The 24,794-nt window shown below is 39.7% G+C and overlaps 4 protein-coding genes across 11 annotated transcripts; all 4 read right to left on the bottom strand.

The window, feature by feature from the left end:
* Nucleotides 1-124: 124 nt before the first annotated feature.
* LOC106746105 (fatty-acid amide hydrolase 2) lies at nucleotides 125-9,724 on the bottom strand. 4 transcript variants are annotated; one of them, XM_014622322.1, is made up of 12 exons: nucleotides 9,590-9,724; nucleotides 8,675-8,731; nucleotides 8,339-8,518; nucleotides 7,395-7,614; nucleotides 3,854-4,074; nucleotides 3,475-3,586; nucleotides 3,069-3,226; nucleotides 2,791-2,931; nucleotides 2,507-2,608; nucleotides 2,265-2,432; nucleotides 1,868-2,050; nucleotides 125-1,785 (listed from the first exon to the last, which is right to left on the bottom strand). In XM_014622322.1, the coding sequence occupies exons 2-12, from the start codon at nucleotides 8,675-8,677 to the stop codon at nucleotides 1,663-1,665; spliced, it is 1,611 nt and encodes a 536-aa protein (XP_014477808.1). In that variant the 5' UTR covers nucleotides 8,678-8,731; nucleotides 9,590-9,724; the 3' UTR covers nucleotides 125-1,662. The 4 variants fall into 4 exon arrangements, with proteins under 4 accessions (XP_014477808.1, XP_014477810.1, XP_014477809.1 ...); XM_014622324.1 differs by having other exon boundaries at nucleotides 3,854-4,056; nucleotides 8,675-8,847; XM_014622323.1 differs by having other exon boundaries at nucleotides 3,854-4,059; nucleotides 8,675-8,847.
* Nucleotides 9,725-10,704: 980 nt separating this feature from the next.
* Nucleotides 10,705-16,600, bottom strand: LOC106746107 (MOB kinase activator-like 1). Of its 3 annotated transcripts, none has more exons than XM_014622326.1 (5): nucleotides 16,203-16,598; nucleotides 15,193-15,359; nucleotides 14,859-15,086; nucleotides 14,574-14,737; nucleotides 10,705-13,833 (listed from the first exon to the last, which is right to left on the bottom strand). In XM_014622326.1, exons 1-5 carry the CDS (start codon nucleotides 16,214-16,216, stop codon nucleotides 13,753-13,755), a joined length of 654 nt encoding a protein of 217 aa, XP_014477812.1. In that variant the 5' UTR covers nucleotides 16,217-16,598; the 3' UTR covers nucleotides 10,705-13,752. The 3 variants fall into 3 exon arrangements, with proteins under 3 accessions (XP_014477812.1, XP_014477813.1, XP_014477814.1); XM_014622327.1 differs by lacking the exon at nucleotides 16,203-16,598 and adding an exon at nucleotides 15,561-16,187; XM_014622328.1 differs by lacking the exon at nucleotides 14,574-14,737 and having other exon boundaries at nucleotides 16,203-16,600.
* A 2,192-nt stretch (nucleotides 16,601-18,792) lies between these two features.
* Nucleotides 18,793-21,951, bottom strand: LOC106746062. 2 transcript variants are annotated; one of them, XM_014622233.1, is made up of 3 exons: nucleotides 21,417-21,951; nucleotides 20,851-21,042; nucleotides 18,793-20,620 (listed from the first exon to the last, which is right to left on the bottom strand). In XM_014622233.1, exons 1-3 carry the CDS (start codon nucleotides 21,666-21,668, stop codon nucleotides 20,384-20,386), a joined length of 681 nt encoding a protein of 226 aa, XP_014477719.1. In that variant the 5' UTR covers nucleotides 21,669-21,951; the 3' UTR covers nucleotides 18,793-20,383. The 2 variants fall into 2 exon arrangements, with proteins under 2 accessions (XP_014477719.1, XP_014477720.1); XM_014622234.1 differs by having other exon boundaries at nucleotides 18,793-20,566; nucleotides 21,417-21,950.
* Nucleotides 21,952-22,370: 419 nt separating this feature from the next.
* On the bottom strand, nucleotides 22,371-24,763 carry LOC106746060. 2 transcript variants are annotated; one of them, XM_014622230.1, is made up of 7 exons: nucleotides 24,486-24,749; nucleotides 24,235-24,428; nucleotides 23,725-24,100; nucleotides 23,391-23,584; nucleotides 22,982-23,317; nucleotides 22,736-22,864; nucleotides 22,371-22,656 (listed from the first exon to the last, which is right to left on the bottom strand). In XM_014622230.1, exons 1-7 carry the CDS (start codon nucleotides 24,628-24,630, stop codon nucleotides 22,579-22,581), a joined length of 1,452 nt encoding a protein of 483 aa, XP_014477716.1. In that variant the 5' UTR covers nucleotides 24,631-24,749; the 3' UTR covers nucleotides 22,371-22,578. The 2 variants fall into 2 exon arrangements, with proteins under 2 accessions (XP_014477716.1, XP_014477715.1); XM_014622229.1 differs by having other exon boundaries at nucleotides 22,377-22,656; nucleotides 24,235-24,411; nucleotides 24,486-24,763.
* Between the last annotated feature and the right edge of the window lie 31 nt (nucleotides 24,764-24,794).

A 24,794-nucleotide genomic window follows, 5' to 3' on the forward strand; every position in this document is an offset into this window, starting at 1 on the left:
CATAACTGCGGCGGTACATTATTCACTTGACTGTGAAACACTCTCCTCGAGAAACGGAAGGAACGCCACGATATTTTTAGCAACGTTGTCTCGTTTTAAACTTTAAAAAGTTGAGAAAAAAAGATTGGCCAACACTTCGTTTATTTTAGCATTGAGAGACAGTTTTTTTCACGTTTCATTTTCATCAAGAGATCAATTTTTCTGCTATCTCGGGGGAATCTCTGGAATTTCGCAAAGTTTATTATCAGTTCGGTGATATAGCCGAAGCCGATTATCTCTTATTAATTAGATCTTACGTAAGATGCCAACGATAGGATATATATTTGAGCACCTACCGTCGGAAAACCACTTTTATGATAACACGTTCTATACGCTTGTAAGAGAGGTGTCCTCTGTGCAAAACTCTTCGTACTCTATGTGCCGGCACATGGCGAATATTTATTATATATTACAAACTTTTTAATCATATTTTCTTGTACCTCTTTTATATTAATACAATTTACAGAGCAAGTATATCATACGTTTATCAAAATTTTTCAGCGTAACTTTGCGCAAACAAGTAGCGAACAATAACAAAGTAAGTAACGAAATGCATGAACAACCCGTGTGTTTATATCTAATGAGCACAATATTAAAGGCGTGCACGCATATTAGCGTCTTTCATATTGATACAAAAAGTTTCACATTTCGATAATTAAATAATGAGATAATGAGATAATCAATTTCATTAGAATGTGTGCGAAGTACAGGGTGTTGCATCAACATACGACTCATTATGACGGGTTGCCTGCCCAAAGGCGCACATACCCAGATGATAATTCCTTGTCGTTATCGACTTGTCGATATAATTATTCACATATCTTTCCAACGAAGTTCTAGTATCGTTCACGCTAAAATCATATTCTATCTGTATGAGAATGCATTGCGAATGTAACAATTCGTTGAAAAAACTCTTACTCCGCGAGACATATATTAATCATTATAACTAGGAACACTAGAACTTCATTGGGAGGAAGATATGCGAGTGACTATATCGACAAGTTGATAACGACAAGGAATTATCAACTGGATGCGCGGGCAGGCAACCTATCATAATGAATCGTATGTTGATGCAACACATTTGGAATACATATTCTAACGAATAAGATAATAATTACGCGAATTGATAAAGAAAAAGATAAAAAAATATACCGAGAGATTTATTGTCGCACATTTCGCGCGAATATTGTAGTATTAATATGCATTATTATATATTACCGCGCGTATAAAAAGTTACTTTCTCCATTTAGCCTCGTGAATTGTTCTAATATATTCGAAATTGTTCTAATAAATTACGTAATGTTGTCAATATATAATGAATGTCTGCTCTCAATTGCTCCCCAGACAACATAACGTTCAAAATCGAGATGTCTTTCAGATGTCTCATGTCCTGATTTTAGACGTTATATTGTCTGGGTCGGCATGCCATCTTTCTTTTTCTATATCAAATCATCTTGTGTCATCAAATCATCTTTCTTTTCTGTATCCTCTGGTTAGACAATCCCGCTAGAAATTTCAGCCAAATCATCTTTCCGAGAGAACGCGTTTTACATTCGATCGAATTTTTATTTTACTCGGGGGAACGAAAGAACGAGGGTAAAGGAAAATTGTTCGCCCGAGAAATTACGCTACGTCATGCGCTTTCCCTTCGACCATGATCGATGGTTCCTGCCAACCGCCAAATGCCCTTTCGATCTCTTGCGCAACAGCAACTGTTAAATAGTCACAGCCTGGATTTGCAACGATCTGTAAGATCGAGAAAATAGATGAGAGCGCACTTCCACAAAACATTGAGACGCCTTAAGGGGAGGCGTTGGATTTTTCTCACCTGAATTCCAATCGGCAGTTGGTTCTTGTCGAAACCCAGTGGGCATTGTGTGACCGGAAGTCCGAGCGTGTTGAAAATCATGAGATATGTGAAATTACATATATTGTACAAAATCTCATGAGGGTAAGGCGCTGACGAGACAAACGATGGATAAATCAGCACACCGTTGTCGCTCAGCATCTCCTGATGAATAATAACGGCATTTATTATTCGTTTATTATACAACAATGATATCTCAATGATGCGAATCTTTCTCATATTTATCTCAACGGTTCGCAACATCGTATAAATAGCGCGATATTATGATATTTCAATATTTGCATGAGCCAAATACTTGCAATGGTCCCACCAAATTTCACTGTGTTTAAAGGAAGGGGGCGATGTATAATATCCGTACCTCAAATTGCGTCCTCAACCGCATCTTCTTCTCCATCATTTTATTATAGTACGAAAGTGGAAATCGTTCGCCGACGTTTTTCATTAGCCCATAAAACAAAGCTGGATATGTGTACGGTGATAAGAAGAAGATATATTTGATTATCTCCAAAAATGCGTTTCTTGATTTCTAAAAATCAGGTACAAATTTGTGTTATATTGTAACTACTACTATCTTTATTGTGTCTTCTCGCTATTTTTCACCTTTGGATCGTCCGAGCGGTTGAACATCGAGTAAACATTTTTGATCCTGAGCATAAGAGTGATGCTCATTTCGAAAGCCGACTTCATGTTTTTGAACTTTGTCTAGAAATAAACAAAAATATTCTCGTCATACTTGAAAAAATATGTGAAGAAAGAAATTTGTTTGACCCCTCAAACGAAATCACGTTTCTTTTTTAGCACGCATATGCACGCGTGTTTATTACATGTTTTGCCACATTCTATGTCGTGGCAATAAATTCCTAGAAAAATAAAAATACTCGTACTTTTTGCACTTTAACACCGTGTGTAGTCTCCAGATATTTGATCAACTTGTGAATCGCATCTCCCACGTCGCCATCAGGCGAATTCGTCATGACTGAACCGCTGTTGTTCATATAAAAAAATCTCACATTCCTTAGACATACCTGGAGCAAATACAAAGACTTCAGAAATATTCTTTTCAACTATTCCAAATAATATGCGCGGCAGATAGAATAACGTAATATCTCTGTTGATAAATATGACGGCGAAAATGATCGATTCATCAGCGATGTCGTCTCACCTTCTTGCAGAAGCCGTTTCTGGCTTCGTCGGACTGCGATATCGTTGTCAACAGAAGAGGCAGATCGACAGCGTACCTAACCATCACACCGATGGTGAAGAAGTAGAGCCAATTTACGTCGGTTGAATTAGGCTTGTGACCCTCTCCCGACACCCAATCTAATATAATCAAACTTGGCAATTGAAACACAATATGTCTTATTGCCTCCTACGTGTCGGATATCACACGAGGGAGAGGGGTTGCAGTATCTTTACCGACATATAACGTACGAATGTTATGCTCTTTTTGTGGGTATAAAAGAAAAGTTGTTGAGAATAAAATATCAATATTTCAACTTGATACATATGAAAGTAAAAGATTGAAGTTCCAAAAGAAAGGAAGTGTGCGGTTCTACGATGAAACTTACTAGGCGTAGGTTTATGGCCGAAAACACCGCAAAACATCGCCGGGAGCCTGGCTGATCCAGCAATGTCTGAACATAAGCTCAAAAGAGAAGCGCCAGCACCCAGAAGGGCAGCCTGCCGGATTTAATCTCTCTAGTTATCGGTTTTAAGATAATTATTTATAAATGAGAGGCGAAAAAGAAAAAGTATATATACTGTCGATCTATACTATCTGAATGTATAGTCCTTCATAGGGGACAATCTAAGAGAACCCATCGGAAGAAAATATTCCATAATATCGTTGTTCATAGCGGCCGATTGTAATTTTACCGACTGACACGAAACACTCGTTTTCCGCTGTATGGAGATCAATGAAACAGTTGATGGGAGGAAATCGTATACCTCGCCACCGGAAGAGCCGCCGGGGGTCCTCCGTGTGTCGTAAGGGTTCCTAGTGGTGCCGGTCACTTTGTTGAACGTGTCCCACCACAGGCATAGCTCCGGCGTATTGCTGACGAGAAGAGGGACGCCACCGGCCTCGCGGATCCTCGTTACGACGTCAGCATCGCGCGTCGCTCTCGGAGCATCTCCACTCTCCTTCATCCCTACTGAATGGCTCATTCCTGAACAGCGAATTGGTAAGTCCAAGAAACTTGTGTGGGAATATCCAATTAAGTTGCGCGCAGTTGAAAAACCAGAATAAAAGATGGACACGCTGTTATATTCATAGTTGCATTTGATCTCTTTCAATTTGTTACTTATTTAGCGAACAGTTGTTTGTTTATTGTTCAAACCAGCCAAGTGGCTCCAAGTGGCTCCGTGTGTTTGTTCAGGTGAGTCTTTTTTTTGCAACTATGCGCTGATTGTTTATGAGCATCGGCTCATATGAGAAGATTATTCTACGCACATGTTTAAAATGAGAAATATTTTTCCGTGTGCTTAAAGCCGTGTCTAGAATGTATGTGCTTAAAGCCGTGTTTAGAATGTATAATGCGCATCTCTGACAAGCTCCAGAGCTAAATGTTCATCGGCTAAAATTTCTGATATTCCTTATAATATAGAAGATATTCAAAAGATATTATGACAAATATACATCGCGTTAAGAGTGTTGGTATGTTTATAAAATAATCTTTCGGAATTTATCCGTGTTATTTTCAAAATGTTAAAAAGATAATGTACGAGCTTGCTTGTTGAATAACGTTGATGTGTGCATAATGATTAGGACATTGAATTGTAAATGATGTACAATAAGTTGTAAGTTCTAAGAATTGTTCTTCTCTCAAAAAGTCATCGCACAGTGATGAAGCAGTCAAACGCGCGAACTACCAGAATAATGAGCAAACATGTATGCGAAGCGTGCAGATGTAAATTAAAAAGTAGCCGACCTTGGCGGATACTCGCCCAACGAGAAAATTATGCACGAAAGAGAAAGACAAAAATCCGGACAAAAATATAACATTGGTAGAAAAAAAAGAATATTCCACAGTTTTTCTCTTGGGATATACAATACGCACGAAGGAGGAATGCAAATATCGTTGCGTATCTTTGAGTTAATAACCTTTGTCATTTCCGTCATGTAAACGTTGTGCGTCCGGAGAAAGAAATAATATACTCTTTTCTCTCATCAGCATTTATTCTAAATTCGATATAGTATTGATACTGCGTCTAGTCCATACATTAATCTCAACTTGAACTTTATACATCAGATTATGAATTTTTAACGGCGCGAGAATGAATCCGCTTCCTATAACTTCTGAATGTAAGGTTTTCGCGATGGCTTTTTTAAGTCACGAGAAAGATAAGATGTTTATTTCCGAGGAAAAAATTCGGCAATATATTTGAACGCAAATAATTTCGACATTAAAATCACGATCATGACAAAATCCGCGAGAATCAATGATTCCATTGCGAATATACATTTTCACGTCGACGGAAGAAAGAAGAGTTTCATACCGTTCATTTAAAACACGCTTAACATGACTCGATGATTGTACACAACCGATAGAGATTACAAAATTTTGACGGACAATTATCAACGAATGCGCTTCTCGAGAGAAAGTTATTCCACGGCCTTGTATATACGTAGGTAGCTATTTATATTTCTGGCCTTGGTAGCAGTAAGTGTTGCCAGGCGCCATCTGACGTTGTCATTGGAAATTTGACATTGTTGAACATAAGAACACATTGTCATTTGAGTGCGGTTTGTGTTGTTTACAGTGAATTGAAAAATTCATGTCGGGCAAAAAATGGAATTAACTCGTAAACATTTTCGTGCGATTATTTTTCATAACTTTCGACGTGGATTATCAAGACAAGAGTGCATCGGTGAACTTAATTCTTTATACAATGAGAAAGGAGTACATCCTACAGCACTGTAAAAAACTGGTATAACGAATTCAATCGTGGCCGACGTTCGCTCCAGGACGTGAAGGTCGTCCAAAATCGGTTGTTGTGCCAGAAAATATCGATGCTGTGCGTGAACTGATAAAGCAAATCGTCATGTGACATACCATGAGATTGAGACATCTTTGGGCATTAGTATGACAAGCATCAATAAGATATTGCATGAACATTTGTCCGTAAAAAAAATTTGTTCGCGTTGGATCCCGCATAATCTGACAAACGCTCAAAAGAAGACTCGTGTTGATTGGTGCAAGAAAATGTTGAAAAAATACGCTCAAGGTGCATCAAAGGCTGTGTATAACATCTACACAGGTGACGAATCATGGATCTATGTATATGAGCCCGAAAGAAAACAACAATCGACTGTATGGGTCTTCCAAGACGAGTCAAATCCAACAAAAGTTGTTCGCGGAAGAAGCACATCGAAGCAAATCGTTCCTTCGGCATTACCGGTCACGTGGCGACAGTGGCGTTCCGTAGGACGGTCAATTCTGAATGGTACACGACCATTTGTTTACCAGAAGTCATCGGAGAAATTCGAGAAAAGCAGAAGAAGAGGCGAATCATTCTGACAATGCGAGCTCTCACACATCGGGTCAAACAAAGGAATTTTTGACCGGCCAAAACATCGAATTGATGGGTCATCCGCCGTACAGCCCTGATTTGGCACCCAATGACTTTTCTCTGTTCCCGCACATCAAAAATAAATTACGTGGTCAACGATTTTCGACAACCCGAAGAAGCGGTTGATGCATTCAAAACGCATGTTTTGCAGTTACCTCAATCGGAGTGGAAAAAGTGCTTCAAAAATTGGTTCAAACAAAAGTGTATTGATTATCATGGAGAATATTTTGAAAAACAATAAAACCAATTTCGATCATAAATATTTGTTTTTCCATTATTAGGCCAGAAATATAAGTAGCAACCCTCGTAGTATGCGAGCAAAAGAAAAAGAAAGTCACACATCTCTGTGTTACAACATTCTTCGGAAGACAGTCTTTTGCGAAAAAAATACTTGGACGAATATTCTATCGGTCCGTTTTTGCATGTTTAACGCGCTGTCTGATTCTATAGATATCTCATATATACGCGGAAGTTAAGCGCATGAATAAAGTTATTTTACAAAAGTAACCGTTGCTCTTAAGAGGTCGTCGTTACCTACCAGGTTCATAAAATTTACTTCGATTCGCTCCGCATTCCATGTATTTACATATATCAACATATATGTAAAAAAACGGCAAAACTGACGATTATATTTACAGCCGGGAAAAAAATAAATATGTTACCGCAAAAAAAAACGTCAAGTCGCGTTAAGCGGGGTTTGCAATTAAAGCCTCAAGAAATTCACCAATCGATTATTCTCCTCACATTCGTCTGACTGATCAATCTCTTAAATCATTATTGTAGATCCCGTTTTAATACAAGAAAGGCATATATAGTGATGTACTACTACGTGTTATTTGCTCTGACTCGGAATGAATTGTAAGAATACCTTTTCCAATAATTGCCTCATAAATAAATCATGTAGTTGTTAGCCTACCTTGGACAGCGATACTTTCCTTAATCGTGACTGGCACTCCCAGTAGCGGCTTTTCGCGTGAGATTTTCGCTTCATCCGTCGTCGTCGATTTTAAAAACTCGTCTATTTCGCGTGCCTCTCGAAGAGCCGCCTCGTAACGATTCTCCACGATCGCGTTGAGCACCGGATTCACCTCCTTGCATCGCTCAACGTAAGCGATAATCACCTCTTCGCAACGAATCTAACACAGGATAAAGATCAAAATTATTGTTTTTGTATCGCGTCGAGTGATATATAGATAGACCCACACACGCGGTGAATTCGCTGAATCTCTCGATTGAGAGTATATCGAGAAATACGGATGTATCCTATTTCTTTATTTAGATTATTAGATATCAAAAGCGTATCACATCATTACAATCGATACAGTTGTGTGAGCGAAGTTGATCCTTGTTAGTCGAACGTTATTGAGCGACAAGAAAAATTAACCCGCAGAGTATGCCGGACAGAGCAGCACAAGTTATTAACTATGAAATTTTAAGACGTTCCGGTAATTGTTGCAACAACTTTCGTACGAAAAGTACAAGGATTATACTTGAATGTGGGTCATATGCGAAAGTGGCCAATCAAGACTAAAGCACCGAGAATGATAGAAGGAATATAGAGACGAATCGCGTTTTAATGGCATTCTAATATCGAGATTCAGAGATATCGAGTCAGTTTCGGTAAGTTCGATTTTTCACTCAGATATGTGGCATCTCTAAGAAGAAAGGAAAGAAACAACTAAGGAGATGCACAATTTCAGCAGATTGTTATCTTTGTCACACATTTTTTTGCGCAATCTGTTGAAAACTGAACAAAACTTTTCGACCGATTCGATAATATATATTATATTGGAATAATCCCTCTCCTCTTCTCTCTCTCTCTCTCTCTCTCTTTCGATTAATATGTCACGCGATACGAACTTCTTTCCTGCGGATTCTTCGCGCAATTTCCGTAGCTGATAGCAGCAAAATTTGATCGGCGATTGGCGGACACTGTTGTCTCTTCTTCAGAGTTCGCAATTTGAAGAACGGATTGAATAAACAGTACAGCAGAAAGAAGAAACCCTTGCATGCGAATTTCATCACCGTTGTTATAATTTCCTGAAAGAATATCTTTATTTCAGTCTCAGTAGTTTTTATAGCCAGGGTTAAATATTTTCCGAAAAGTTTTCGTATTCAAATGTCAGTTATTTTATTCAATCGAAAATATTATCAATCAAAGTAAATTTATTAATGAGAAAAATGAGATAGGCTTACCATAGTATCCAGATCGTTCTTTATGCTTAAAATTGTTGTCTCTCTTCCCTCTTTAAACTGGAAGGAATTTCAAGCTTCGACATCAAGATCTCTATTCAAAGAGAGAGAGAGAGAGAGAGAGAGAGAGAGAGAGGGGGAGAGAGAGAGAGAGAGGGAGAGAGAGAGAGAGTCGCCTAGAAAATTATTATTTTTTACCTATTATTTATATTATTCAGCAAATTTGACTGTATCATAGATGATAATCGCAAAATTTATTTTAAATAGCGAATCAAATTAAAATTATTAAAACAAAGTTCAACAAATATAAAAATCAATTATTAGGTAGATTGTTTCAAGTCTGTTGCAAGAAAATTCTTTGGTGTACGCCAAATGTTTTTCTCAAATTTGATATTTTTCCTCAGTTTCTAACTCGGATGTTTATCGAATGTTCAGTCATTAATAAAATCAGTAGTACACTTGTAATGTCTCTTTAATTGCAAAGATTAACAGATTACTGTGATACAATAGTTTACATAAAAAAATATTCCCGCAGAAAATTTTACTTCAAGAAACAATGCATCGATTATACTCGACGGTTATACAGGGCGAATAACTGTTTACCAACCTTTATCATATGATATTAGTAATCGACGGCAATTAATCGAGCAGATGGCCTGTGCTCAGTTATAAGTATTACAAGTGTTATATTTATTATAGTTATTTAGAAATATTATTTACCATTATTTTATACAGGGTGTTCTCGTGACTTTAAAGTTTTACCGAGAAATTCCCTGAATAGAATGAATGTTTCTTTATCATCCAAAAATATCGAGGAAATTCATTATTTATGCCAATTTGTCAGTCTTCAACATATCTTTTTAGTCAAATTTCAAGTTAATATTCTATCCAGGTCCGTTTGAAATAAAATCAACTCACCTGTCTCGAAAGAACGAATTAGCAGGCCGCTATCGTCGCGCGAATCTTTCGATCGACTCATACAAGATACGCTTCGATCGAGCGAGTGTGTCAGACGCGACCGTCACAGTTCGCGACCGTTTGGTGACTGATGTATTCGAGGTGTCCGTGAAACGGGTTTGAGGTAACACAATGCAAGTAGGAATAAGCGAGAGATCTTTAAACCATGAGCAGGTTTATATTTTTTTTTATATTTTGTTAAAATATGTCGTTTGTTTAACAAACATGTCCCCTTCCATCTGTGTGCAACATGATCGATTTATGTTTTTTCTCCGCCGCAATTTTCGAAGGTCAAGAAATCATCAAGCTACGCCGTGTATGCGGATCGGGCAGTAAATATTCGATAAAGCATTTATTGATGTAACAATTGATGCACGAAATAATAATAAGTGAAACAGTAAATTTGCGCGGGTTGCATAAAATTTGAATGGTCAATTATGACGAAATAAAATTGAACAGGAAAAACCGCGATCATCGTGAGAATGATGTTTCACTTTTGAAGGGAATAAAGTTTCGAAGAAAATAGGTGCAGCGAAGATGATGAATTTCACAAGTGCAAAATGTTTCAACAGCATCGAATGACATATTTCATCGTTTCATGGGAGAAAAGTTCTATATACTATCTTTGATATATTAATCGATAACAATTTTCAAGCAAATCCTCTTTTTTTACATTCCTCTCTCCTACTTTTACCGTTAATTGATAATACATTATCATGTACTTGATATAATCTACTGAGATTTTTATAATTTCTATAAAAATAACTCTCGACATTTTTCTCCTAAATATTAACAATAAAAGTAACTTGACAACACATTAATTGCAAGAAAGGACTAAAAAACGTAGAAAATATTTTTTTCTGTTTTCATTATAGTGTATACGTTTTGCATTTAGTTTAACACGAAATTAAGATTCGAACTATTGGGACCGTGCGTTATCTTGTTGAACTTGAACTTTGTACAGTCTGCTTGAGAGATGAAAAAATAAGATAAATTATGTATCAACGTGGGAGGTTCCAAGCTGACGATTATATTATATATTAATATTACACAGCAGGAGAAAAGGAGAATACACAGTCGAGAAACGCGATATTTATTACAGAAAGATTACAAGATTATATTCAGGACTATGTAAACATTTCGCGCCGCAGTTCTCGCACGGAGGTTCCCGGATTAATAATTGTGAAAAATATTATTTACATTGCACAGAGATATCACTAGCGTTACTATCAGACGAGAGCGGAGACGGTCGCTGAGAACCCTCCGCGAAAGGCCGTCTCGAACCAATCCAACACGATCGTCGCTTAACAAAACAAACATGAAAAACTTGACAAGATATAAGACACGCGCTCGACGTAGTCGTCGACCCTCGACTTAATCGATCAGTCTACTTGCCTCGATTTTTTTAACGAACTTCATACATACAGTAGTTCCTTACAAACAACAGATTGATCAGTTTGCAAAATCGTTTGATCGTAACAAATATTTCGCACACTTCCAACTCAAACGCTCAATAGGTCGGTGGTGAGAAACGGTGTTGAGAAGACAAACGCGTCATATTTTCCTTTAATCAAACGGAGAAAAATAAAGATTGAAAATACCCCCTCCCCTCTTTCTTTTTTTTTAACGCGTTGGTGACTTATATCGAACGAAGTTCCACTAAATCTATTCGGGATTAACGAATCTCGAACATTTATCCTCGCGAATATTCCGATATTGAACTTTCGTTAACAATTTCAGGATGAAACAAATCGATCGTATTGATTCGCACGACCATGTCGGACATACACACATACATACACACGCGCGCAATATTTTGAGGCACTCGCGCCGCGGAAAGTCGCTCGAAGAAAAAGGGACAAACAGAGAATAGCTAAGGGGAAGCGTCTAAACATCACGAGTGAGTACGGTAATAATACATGGATCAGCGTCACGACGATTGGGACCAAAAAAAAATATAATCTGTAACAGCGAGCGCGCGCGACTGTCATTCCACGTTGCGACAAAGGGCTGCGGAGAGAATGCGCAGGAGTTTCTAACTCTTTTCGCTTCGAGTGTTACCCTCTTTTTTTTTTAAGTACCGAATACAATATTATAATTATCATTATTATTATAGTTGTTCTTTTACGATCTACGATCAATGTCTCTATCCAGCGTTGTAAATACGTCATCTGTTCGGGGCGACGATAGCAACCGATTAATCACCTTTTTATGCCGCATTACACTTAATAACTATCTTAATTGCTATAATAAAATATGTCGGCGCGCACACATATGCGCGCGCGTTACACGATTAATTCTTAACGTCTACTGCAATGAAAAAAATATGTTTTCCTTTTTGAAGATTCACAGTATTTCTCTAAAGACTTACGTTATCGTACACATTTACGCGCCAATTTGCTGAAAGAGACGTTCGGTCGAACTCAGTGCGAACCTCAATTTCGGACTGAGGTATTGAAGATTGCGGATAGAAGATTACTAACAATTCACTAACCATCAGTAACGACAATGTTATCATTTCCCACTCAACAATATAACTATCAACATGATACATGCTAATATATTGCATCAATATTGTTGGGTGGAAAATTATAACACAGATGTTTGTTTATTGGAATTTATTACTCTACTCGAAGAAGTCGTAAATCGCGTAAGTAAATCGCGTGAAGCGATCGACATGGTATGGAAACCAAAGCCTGATAAACATCAGACATCAATTATATTATATCCATGTTATAATTTACACACCCATAACATGGATATAATATAAGCGATGCTCGGTGTTTATTGATTCAAATTGGTTGATCAGTTAGATTACAAGTTTTTTGACCGACGATTCTCCAATACCTCCGAGATCTAGAGGTTCTAGTAATCCGTACGCACACACGATGAGTAACGAACGATTCATGCTGGTCGGTTGATTGATCCATATCAATAATTTATGTAGTTTTACAACACACGGTAAAACGCGACGAAAAGTCGCACATAGTTTTTCAATGAATTATAAAATATTTTGAAATAGTCAAACGATGCAAACTTTGTGTACGGTCGATCGGTGTGATTGGATACAATAAAATGTAGTTTTTTTTTGTAATGTACAAATTGTACGAGAAACATGGAAGAAAATTGCAGTAAGACGACGCAGACAGTTTGCTATTGATATGGTGAAGAGGGATTCGAAGATTACTTCTTTCTCTCTCTCTCTCTTTTTACGAAGAGACAAAATATAAAAAATACTAGTCGTATAAATAAATCTATAAGCGGCTATAGAAGAATACCTTAAGATAATACGTTACGTTAACCTCACACTTCAAACGGCTCTATATAATCAACAATCACTGCACTTATTTCACAAAAAAAAAAAGATTCGCTAATTTGAAACGATAACATCGTTCTATCATTGGACGTAAAATTATACGTCGTCCATACGATATGCCGTTACATAGCCGTATGAAACGATAGTGTACTCTCTCTCTCTCTCTTTACATATATAATAGCGACATAATTTTTTTTACATCTAATAATAGCGACAATAATAATAACAAAACTATGAAACCGAGCATCTCACAAAAGGTTTCGTTCGCACAGAAGAACAAGAAACGCTCTCTACGAAATGCATCTATGTGCGCCGATGCTTTGTACTGCGAGACGCGAGCGACTTGATTCAATTTCTCTCGTTCTCTATCTCTTTTGCATCCAACTGCGGTGTTGTTAGTAAGACGCAATAAATTATGAAACGTCTTTAGACCGTTCTGAGATCCCGGGAGCGCGATGAAAATAAACAGTTGGTATGGACACGTTGTCTCACGAAGAGAGCATCACACATATTTCGTTCACCATAATTCAGCGGTCAACTTTCGATGACTGTGTAAGCCATAATACAAAATACATTAAATACGTCGACAAAATAAAGTTTCGAAAGTGAACGCCGTAGACGTCCATTATTAGTCATTCGAGCAGCCAGGGCGTTTCACTGCCGTTTTCTACTTCGAGATAGATTGTTGCGATTAATGAATCGATTAAATAATGCGATTATACGGTGCGAAATTAGCGAAGACAACATGGTTGAGATTCTTTGGAGAAGTTTCGGGACGGCGAGTGGCTTTATCGCGCGGAAGTGAGCCTCATCGCGCGTCTTTCGCCGTCAATTTCTCTATTAATTCCTGTAGCGGAGCCAATTCCCTTCTTTCGATGAGATTAAATTCCTGCAACGAAACACGCGATATCAGTTAAAATTATCAGCGAAGGTGTCAAAGCATCGCACGGTTCTTTTTATATCAATCAGTTTATTCATCCGTGCGAAATATATCTCTTTAGGAAACAAGGGCAAAAAAAAAAAAGAAACGATTAATAAAAAGGTCTAATCGTAATATTTAACCCTTTGCATTCGTGGGCTCCGGGCGGAGCCATTTAAAATTTGTCTTCAAACTCGAGGGCTCCGCTATGGAGACAATGCAAATAACTTTAAGTTCATAACATAAGGACAAAGACAAATCGTAAAAACTATTGTATATAGGATATCCCGCTCTTGCTATTTGCATTGTCTCCATAGCGGAGCCCTCGAGTGCAAAGGGTTAAATGATGAAATTACGATAGTGTTTCGGTGTATCTTGTTATATGCAAGATGTATCAAGGAAGTGCTTCACGGTCGGATATAGCGAATTTTGCAAAATTGTTATTTCCACTCTATAAGTTTTTCCGAGTGACAATGATTTTCTCGTTAGTATCGACGACAAGTGACGATATTAATCGGAAGTGAAGACGTACTGATGTACTCCATCGTTCATCAGGAACTTTACAAGTGGCACAGTCGAACGAAATTCCACATCAACAAATCAAACAAAACTATAGTATATCTATATTACCGCAATACATTTAGTGAATTTTATTATTTTATTCGTCACTTTTCATTTTTTTCTTTGGTGAATAAGACGGTTCTTGATACCTGAACAAAGAATATGAAATGCTTGAACGACGTATTCAGATGTGCCTCCTCTCCAAGTTGTACAACCTCGGTGAAATGCTGATGATAGATGTGGGCGTACACTCTAAATAGCCGTTTCAGGATGGTCTTTGCGATCGACAGGAAATTTTTAGGAAAAGGAACTCCTATGAGAGAGAGAGAAAGAGAGAGAGAGAGAAAAAAATCAGCACTCACAATTGTTTACACAGAGATTGATCAATTAATGATAGCGCGAGATCAAAAGGTCATGGGACAAAACATAATTACCAATTTTCGATGGAAACAGTGTCTCATCGTCCAATTGATCCTGCACCCAAGTCATTAAATAGTCTATATATTTCGGTGCCGAGCATTTGATTGGCTTTTTCACTGTGTGACCGTCAGCCCAATGATACTCGTATTTTGGACCCGCTGACATAATAGGACAGCTCTCTTCTGTACAAAATTCCGTGATGGTGCCATAGAGCATATTAATTTGATTGAAGAAATCAACGGCTGTGAAAAAGTGACACAAATTAACAAATGCAGCCATTTTTTCATCGTTTTATTACTTTTTCGTAATTTTTTTTTTTTAGAATTATATTAGTGACTTGAAACTCACTATTAACCGCCACCCATTCATTGAGATCCTCTCCTTCGGGCAACATTACCGCAAGTCGTAAATTTCCAGAGCCCAGAGTCGCAGCTGCATGTTTCATCAAATCATACTGATGAGTGCCTTCTGGAATATTTTTCTTCGGTTTGAAGGTCTTGGAAGACCTGCTTCCGCTTGAGAAAATATAAAAGAAGAAAGTCACAAAAAGATAATATATATTATCAAATTTGACTGAAAATACAGGAAGGTAATTCGCTTCGATTTAAAGCACGTTTGAGAAAAAAGATTGAAATCCGCGTGCTGAACTGCGAGACGCGACGCTCAGCTGATCACGATTGCGTTGTTACACTACACACGTACACACATCAACATACAAGAGGGAGAGAGTAACGTTAAAACGTCGCGAATGTTAAAACGAACGCGAGCGAGTGACACGACGATGTGGTCGCGTCAATCACGATCGCATTTGCGAAAATTTCCTCGCTATGACGATGACGAGGAGTGAGAAATGAGGCGCGGTCGTTGCCGATGATTCATAGATTGCGCGTCGTCGTCGAACGGTAATTGTGTTCGCAGGAACATGGTGGTTTCTTCTGCAAGGAGACGCAGAAAAAAAATGATACCAGCGAGATATCGCGCTATTTTTTTTTTTTCGGTCCAATCAACAACCAAGTTGAATTTTTTGTTCTCGATGGACGATACATAAATGTGACTACTAGATTAGATACTAAGAGAAAGAGAGGAAAGAGAGAGGGAGGGGGGGGGGAGGGGAGAAAAAAAATTTATCCTCGCAAAGAATCGACGATCAGGCTCTCGGCCAGGAAGAACAGTCGTTATCCTTGTCTTCCTCCACCGTGAATTGTCACAGCGATGCGACGTCGACGCGGAGATCATCGTCGCAACGATCTTGTCATGTGTCTCTTTGGAGAAAGTATATCGATCGAGCGAGCAAACGGTGGTTTATAGCGATAACGACATCGGCTGGGGAAAGTCACCAAGAGAAAGAGAGAACTCACAATAGGAAGCTCATCGTGATAAATCCGTCGTCGCGTAGTCTAGCTGGCTTAGTTAATCGCCTTTACTTCGTCGAGTATCTCCGATCAGTAGTGGTCTTCTGTTCGGTGGTTCGTGTGATTCAGCCGCCGCGGCTAGACGCGTGAAACGACGGACGTCAACAACGCGATGCGACGACGCGATTGAGACAACCGGTCGAGAATGACCGACCGGTGTGCTCAACCGTATTTTATCTGAAGAATTTCTTTTCTCGCGATACGCTCCTCTTTCCCTTTCCTTTCTTCACTGACAACCAGAAGACTGCCGAAGACAACGTCGAGTTACTACCGTCGCGCCCACGCTACCTCACGTTCGTCCACACTGCCGTTGATTTCACTGGCGACTACACGCTTTCTCTCTTTCTTCCTCGTTTTTATCTTTTTCTCACCACCTATCTATTTCTATATATATATATATATATATATTTCTCCTCTTATAGGACGTTATATGAACTCGGTTGTCTGGCGCTACGGTACGACAAGTTTGTGCTACAGACACGAGGTCTGTTCATTTTCGCTGCACCGCTGGACTAGTGCAATAAGTTAAAGTGAGAAAACATATACTTATCTCGCTTTAACTTATTGCACTAGTTCAGCGGTGCAGCGAAAACGAACAGACCTACGATGATGCGATTGGTGTTGTAACGTCCTATCGGAATATAAATTCCTAAAAAATAAATTACCAAATTCACCAAATCGGCTGAGACCGCTTTTGTCTTCTATCGCACTCGAGTCGACGGAGTGGTGAATAGTACACCTAGCGTGCCATATCAGTTGTATATATTGGGTATCGTAAGGTCATCTTTGGTGATTGGCCTTCAGTGCCTTGGTCGGAATAATGTTAGCGGCCGAGAGTGAAGGAACAAGGAACTTTCGGACGGAAGAGCGAATGATCCGCGGTGTGGCTCGATAGTTCGAAGATTGCGAGAAAGCTGTGTGGAGCGCGGCGGATTGGTAATGTGACCCGATCCTGGTGAGGTCACCAAGCGAGTGGAGATTCTCAGGCAGTTTCCGGTGCGGATCACCGTTTGTTGCGACTCGGTGTTATCGCGGAGCTTGGCAACTCGACTCTAGGCAGAGGTAATCTCTACCTTCGGATTGAGGAGATTCTCGGAGCGTCCGGTCGGAAGCCTTCTTTACGGGGCACCGGAGTCAAGCGAGGAGAAGTTCGGCGAGCCCGACGTCCATCGTCGGCCAAGTGGATCTTTGAGGAGCCGTATCAGTAGCCAGCTGATATCCGTCAGCAAAGTGGGTCGCTGACGACCGGATTGCGCGGCAAGAACGTCATACGGTGACGACGAGGTAGGTCGGGCGGGGACCCCCACGCCCTCGCCTCAGGCACCGCACGTCGCCCGCCAGGTGGGTCGCTGGAGGCACGACACCCCGTATCGTGTGGCCTTCACCCGGTCAATTCCAGGCTACATTCGCTCGACGTCCGAACAAATGATGCATATATCAGGATATGTCCATTGCTACTATATTATCATATGCTATATATCGTGACCTATATATTACTTATATAATATTACAGTTTTAAATTGTGAATTTTTATATACATCTTGTAATAATTCGGGCGCTGGATTGATTTGTCCTCGCGCACTAAATAAATGATACTTTAATAATAATAAAAATATTTATATCCCATACATAGCAAAATTAAAAGATTTCAAATTTAATATACTGGTCATTGTTGTTTCAAACGTGATATTCTCATTTTCTTACGATTTCTCCGCTCATCGTGAACTTCTGCGATAGCAGAACATTTTTCAGAAATGTTATTATTTTTCGCTTTCAACTTTGACACTTCGCGTCGTTGCGAAGCGAACATTTTTTCGTGAGCGTAAACACGATAACTTCTCAATAGCAATATCAATAGTGCATAGATTTGCTGACATAATCCGTTATGTACTTCGTGTAACGATGTAAGGCTATAAAAACTGCGATTCGTCTTCTTATTGCTTCAACAACCGCGAATCAAGTGCTTATATGATGTTGCGATTTTTTCCGCTATTCTTGCAAGGGGTCCTTCCGGCATATTCGGCGAATGTTGTCCATTTGGAGCAGTTGACCGTCGATGTGCCGATATGTCTGGACATTGGCGATTGCAACATCTGTCACTACAAGGGCGTGCTGAACGTGACCCAGACTGATCTCTCCGACGCTGAATTGTTCATCAATGACTTAAGACTTGTAGAAATTCAAGAGAATGCGTTCAAAAACGTGACGACGCAATACTTGAACCTACATACGAACAACATATCCGTCTTGACGAAAGGATCCTTCCGCGGAACTGGCGGAATTGAAGTCGCTTTACTTGAACAAGAACAAGGTGCCGTTGTCAATTTATATTTAAAAATATTTTATTTATTTTTATGTTTCACCCAAAAAACTTATGCAAAAAAATGTTGCAATTTTTAATCTGCTGACTATGTAAGTATATATATATATTTATGAAAAATATATATAATTTTATAATTAAGGGAAATATATAGAAAATAAACTATATATCTCGTCACATAAACGAATATTTTTACAATTATTGAAAAAAAAAGAATCGCAGGTTGTATTGTATTTTTATTTGTTTTATATATCCCAGAACATTTACATAAATTAGTATACAGTTCAATAACGAACGTAAAATAGGGATCTCACGCAAATGGTGAAAATTGGTGATGTTATACATGTGGTTGAATCTACATCAGCATTGAATTCAGACGAATTTTCAGGCCGTCCTTCGATGATTCCTCAAAAATCGTTATCACATATCGTAAAACTGAACACATAGCTTTAGTAAAGATAATAAATGTATAAAAATTAGCTCCAATTGGTGTTTTATACAAATATCATGTATTCTGCCCTGAAAGCAACGTATTTAATATACCGTTAAATCCTACTAGGATAGATTCTACATTTACATTATGTTTACATGCGGGTCCAAAGGGCTAAATTAATTATGTAAAATCATAGAAAATACTTCAGCTCGATAAGTGTCCCATTAAAGCGAGAATGTATTCATTGTAGAAGATCGGTTTGTACGAAAATCATGTGCAATAATATAAAATGACGATTATTAGTATTATTATATAGTGGTCTCAGTGATTAAGTGGACATTTAAAAAAGAAATCGGAACATAATAAAAATTGTGCACTGCAGTGGTATGACCGAGAAACATTTTAAAACTCATCTTTCAATTTGCAGTTATTTCGTCTTACATGCCATATACACACATTATTCTAATATATACATAATCGTTCATGTACTAATACAGTGACAATTATTGACTGAATTGATGTACATGCTCCGATGTGCGGTTGTTAATTTACAATATACATGTATAGTCAACGATGACTGTCACCATTGCTAATAATTTAGATCTGATACTTAAACGTAGATACGCAAGAATATATAAATATGATGAGAGCACGTCGAAAATTAGGACAAGACGATCTAAATGTGCGCTCAAAAACGCTCGTAGATTCGTCTGAAGTGTATGTAGCAGCAACTGTGATTCTTCAATGATATAAATGTAAGTCAAAGAATGCCTCGCGATAATCGAGTTCAGTGTCGATATAAAAGATTATTATAAAACTCATCACACGCAGGCTGGCACGGTCGTAACGTTTCAAGAATACAATCTGTAAAGTGTGTGTTTCTATCTGGATCCAATGCTCGCTTAACGTATTAACGATGACAATGGACGGAGCGAAGGAATGCATAGGCAAAAAATGAAGGGATAAGTACTGACGCGCCTAAATAATATTACATATATATGTAAATGAGATCTCTTAAGTCGCGTTTGTGCATATTAAAGTAAAAATATCTACGTCAGAAAAGTCAGACGAACCCGAAGAGACACGGGGGAGAATAACAAAAAGCAGTTCCGTTGAATGGCATAAAGTTGATTAATCACAAAATCGTCGTCACGGCGGCCGACGGGAACCGATTGACTCCGAAAAACAAACAAGTCAAAAGAGACGACGTCCCGAGTCCCTAAAAGTAAAACGAGACAAGATCCGCGAGATCGCCGAAAGTCGCTCTTCTCGCAGGGAACGCGCGTATACGAGAAGATTGATAAAAGTCAAAGCGATCTCTCGTCCGTTACGAACGAGCGTGCGTGTGTGCGCGGACCGAGCGATTTGCCGTACTCAACCTGGGATCTGATTGGCGATGACGCCGGATCCGACGGAAACGGCCGGCGGGCTCGCGGAATCCTGCATTAGCGTGTGCGTTTCCTCCTCTTGATCGGAAAGCGGCAGAGCCGGCGTGTCGTGCGAGCCCGCTTGCTTCATCTTCAGCTGACTCGGTACCTCCGTGAGTACTGGCCCGTACTGCGAAGTGGAACCCACCAGCAAGTCAGTCGATGGATTCAAACCGCCCAACATCTTTCCTCATAGCAACGCGTACATAAGATAAAGAAACGAGTGTGTACAGACCAGAGAGCGGATGGCTTCCGGTGAAATAAAATCAGAGAAGGGAGTGTGCGAGTCTTCGAAGGGATCGGCTCACTCGAAGGCGTACCAATGTCGTGAGAAAAATGTGTGATTTCGAACACCCGCACACCCCTGTAAAAACCAGACGCAAAATGTTGTATGGCTGGACATTGTCTGCCTACCTGGCCACTGCTGCCGGTCATGCCGTTCCTCGGTGATTTGTTACGGTGGAAGAAGTACAACCACGCCCAGGCTAAGCCGAGCAATACACCAACTATCATCATGCCGGCGCCTAATGCCACAGAATTGTTTTCCGCATCATCTGCATGCTGTGTTATATCTGGAGCCACCGTAGTATATTCATCTGTATTGATCTGTAATCATTTATTATTATGAGTCGATATGAACAAACGTGAAGAAGATTACAGAGCTAATCTGCTTGTAAATATCACTCTATCTTTATTGTTCGTTAAAGGAAGATGCGTACAGCATATGAGCATCTGACCATAGTCAACATATAAACATGTATAATACATTACGTACAGAGTACTCTTGCTCGAAAGAAAAATTGATCTTGAGATCACTAAATGAAAACAGAAGATTATCGGCATTTTCCACTGTTGCTCATTTGAAACAGATATGGCTTTATATATGTTTTTTACCAAACACTTAATACAGACTATTAGGATGAAAGTATTCTCTGTATACATTAGAGTCGTACGTAGAAATAAGTAATAGACAAGTTTACCTCCGGCATGTTCGTTCGCGATGGCGTGCAGACGAAGCTGACAAGAATCGTCGCAAGGCCACCGACAAAGAAGCATAATCCGACCGACAATAACACCCATTCGAGCCATTTTCGAGAGCTGAGTTTGTGTCTGGACATGATCCTCCAGAAACCGTGCCTCAACCCACCGCCGCCGCCTCCGGTGCCGTCGCCGCCGCTGTCGTACGTGTAACCGACCGTGGTCGGTTGGTAAACGGCTCCGCTGTCCGGCATGTCTTCCCGCGAGATGTACGCAATTTTTCCGATGATACGGCCTCGCTCGGCCCTGCGGAGGATCCGGATCACTCGCGCTCTAAGTATCGCTACGTAGCGCACTGTACGTCGTCGGGAGAAGAACCGCTCGTCACAGACCTTCCAAGGCGTACTCCTCTTTCGCACAGTTCCTTTCTTCTTTTTTTTTTCTTGCGACGTTCCCGCACTCGCGTATCCCACACGTGACGCACGACTACGACAAGATGATGTGCACGTCGTCAACTGTCAAACGACACACGGCCATCTTGTTCGAATTTGCGCAGCACCTTGAGGTTCAAGGCTAACAAGTGGTACTTCGATAGCGTTGATTGGTCGTAGAATGGGAAGTTATCACGAAAGGGGACTTTTGGAACACTCAGCACTAGAGTCGCGGACAGAAAGGTTCTTCCATTCCCTAGGCGTAGTGACATCGGAAATTTCGAATTAGGCATATCACTTCTAAATATTTGTGCATTAAAATTGCCGCTTTGGAGCATCCTCGCCGGCTCACAAAATAATCAGTAGTTATGACGCACGAGTGTTCAGAAATGATACTCCAAATGCGATGCTTATTATGCTCAAGGAAAGGGACAACCTTTCTGTCCACGACTGTACTACGGGTACCTTGTAAAATCAAATTGATTTGGCAGTGTAGGATGCGCACAAAACTTCTCGAGTTATTAGATTGTTGTATTACCCTCACATGCACACTCATTGAGACATCTACATGTGTACATGCTGCGTATGATAAGCAATTTTTTCTCAGACTTGATTCATCTCGATTCAGGAGGAAATGATGCGGAGTGTAAATAAACTTTTCTCCAAAATATCGTAACAACTATATGTACATAACATTGATTAGCCTTAAATCTTATGATCTGTATCTGTAATGTTAACTCTCAGTCTGCGAGTAATTTGCGTTATTATCCTCGATACTTATTGAACATGGAATGTACTCCTCTCCAGATCCCTGAGGAGAACACGGATGGTTTATAGCGACAAAGATGAAAAGCAATTCAATCATCGATACGAATGTATGTTTTACGTACTGTATTTACAATAATTTGTCTGCCCTCCTCCAGATTCAGTCCTTCCATTTCCTCCGTCGTCAAGATTATCACGGAATCTTCGGGTAAGCTGTTCTCGTCTATGTAAGCGATAGGAATATCCGACGAAACCTACATCATAAAACGTATTTTTTATTGACCGATGTAACGTCAAACTTTGCTCCTGATATAAAAAAAACGATGTCTTATGCTAAGTCTTTCAAATTTGCAGATATATTTATGCATTACCTCACAATAGGTAAAATCGGAGCCTTCTTGCGCTTTCGCTTCAGAATCCTGCTGCGACGTCTCGATTAGTCGTTGTTGCTTCTTCACGTTCGACGATCTCTCAGTTTTCTTTCCGTCCTGCTGAAGCCTTCGCCATATCGTAGTTTTTGGAATATGATACGTCATGGACGCAGCGGCTTGCGACATCTTGCCGCCCTTGCAAGCGGCCACTGCTTCTTCCAATCGCGATTTCTTCAATTCCTCGTCCTCAGTCTTGCGTTTCTTCCAAAACGACAACGGCAATTTACCTTGGTCTACTAATCGTGCTTTGTCTCTGAATAATGTAGTCTTTGGTATCTAAGCACAAGAGATTGTCATTAGATTGATGTCACTTTGAATAGTTAAAAAAGCAATCAGAAGTAAAATTCACTTTAAATTCTAATGCAACTTTCGTCAGATTCTCCCCTCTTTCCAAGGCTTTCACAGCAGCCTCTCTCGTATCTAAACCGTAGGACCTCTTCATTTCAGAACGCAAGATTTGATGACCCTCTTTCTGTATACGCCTCCACAATACAGTTTTGGGTATTTTGTATAAATCTGATGCATGCTGCAAGCTTGAACCACCTGTAGCAACAAGAGAAGAGCATAAGCCTTACAGTTCGCTTGATTGTTGAACAAATACAAATTTACCAGGATAATTTAACGTAAAGAAGAAGAGAGGAGTCTACAAAATACTAAAAGAAAATAAAAAAAAATACACTAACCCATCACAGCAGTTATTGCCGCATTCATACATTCCGCGGGATACTCGTTCCTCGATGCACTTAAATGAATACCCAATGTTTTTGCCCGCATGTACAATGTAGAACGTGGTATGTTATGTTTAGTGGCAGCTTCTACTAACGTTTGTCCCAATCTTAAATCATCAATTGCAGATGCCAACATGACTTCACTGTATTCTCTCTTTGACGGATCACGGCGGCGTTTTCTTTTCTTACTCAAGACGCTATTATCAGCAGTGGTTTGTCCTTGTTGCAGGTCTTTCTCCGGAGGAACAACCGAACTTTCCTCCATTTCAGTCACATGCTCATCGCTGTCCTCTGTGTTTACAGCACTTTCACTTTCCTCGAGTCCATTGATCTGCCGAGGAGACATTGCACAATTCATAAATTACAATCACTAAGCATAATGTGAATGGAAAAGGTAAGTTGAAACCTTGAAGCAAATCAACCGCCAACTTTCTTACGCCGTTATAGCTTTCATCTGATACTAACGTCAATAAGGCCGCTTATCTTCAACGAGCGTGCAGTCTCAAGTAAGTTACTGATATTTTCTACGGGGACTCGGACCTCCCCATGATATGCAAATTCGATAATCGACTTGATATCCTGAGGAGATATATCGCTCAGAATAATAGTCGGGTTATCCTCTGTCACTTGGCTAAGGACTTCCTGCAAATTGTGTAACGCTGATCAATTTCATCGATATTCCGTGCAATCGAGTCCCGTCAGGAGAGAATGTTTACTTGGAACAAGGTGCTGCAGGCGCACAATACGATGCGATGCGCGTGAATACGGTGGCCGGCTGCGCATAGAGTGACGTCCACCATGCAATCCTCCTCCAAGAGCTGTTGCACGACATCGGACAGGTAGCTCTGGTAATTGCTCCATTTGAAACAATAGCTCTGGTTGACCTCATGTTGCCCGGAGATATCTGTCATGCCGTTTCAAATTCGTTTCCTTTCCAATTTTTCGCGACGGCTATTTATACGAACGGAACTCGGAACGGAACTGTGACCGTGTGACCTCGTAAGATCGGTAACTCTACTTGCCGC

The sequence above is a fragment of the Dinoponera quadriceps genome, unplaced genomic scaffold, assembly GCF_001313825.1.
Source record: "Dinoponera quadriceps isolate SergipeBrazil2010 unplaced genomic scaffold, ASM131382v1 scaffold1782, whole genome shotgun sequence".
Taxonomy (NCBI): Eukaryota; Metazoa; Arthropoda; class Insecta; order Hymenoptera; family Formicidae; genus Dinoponera; species Dinoponera quadriceps.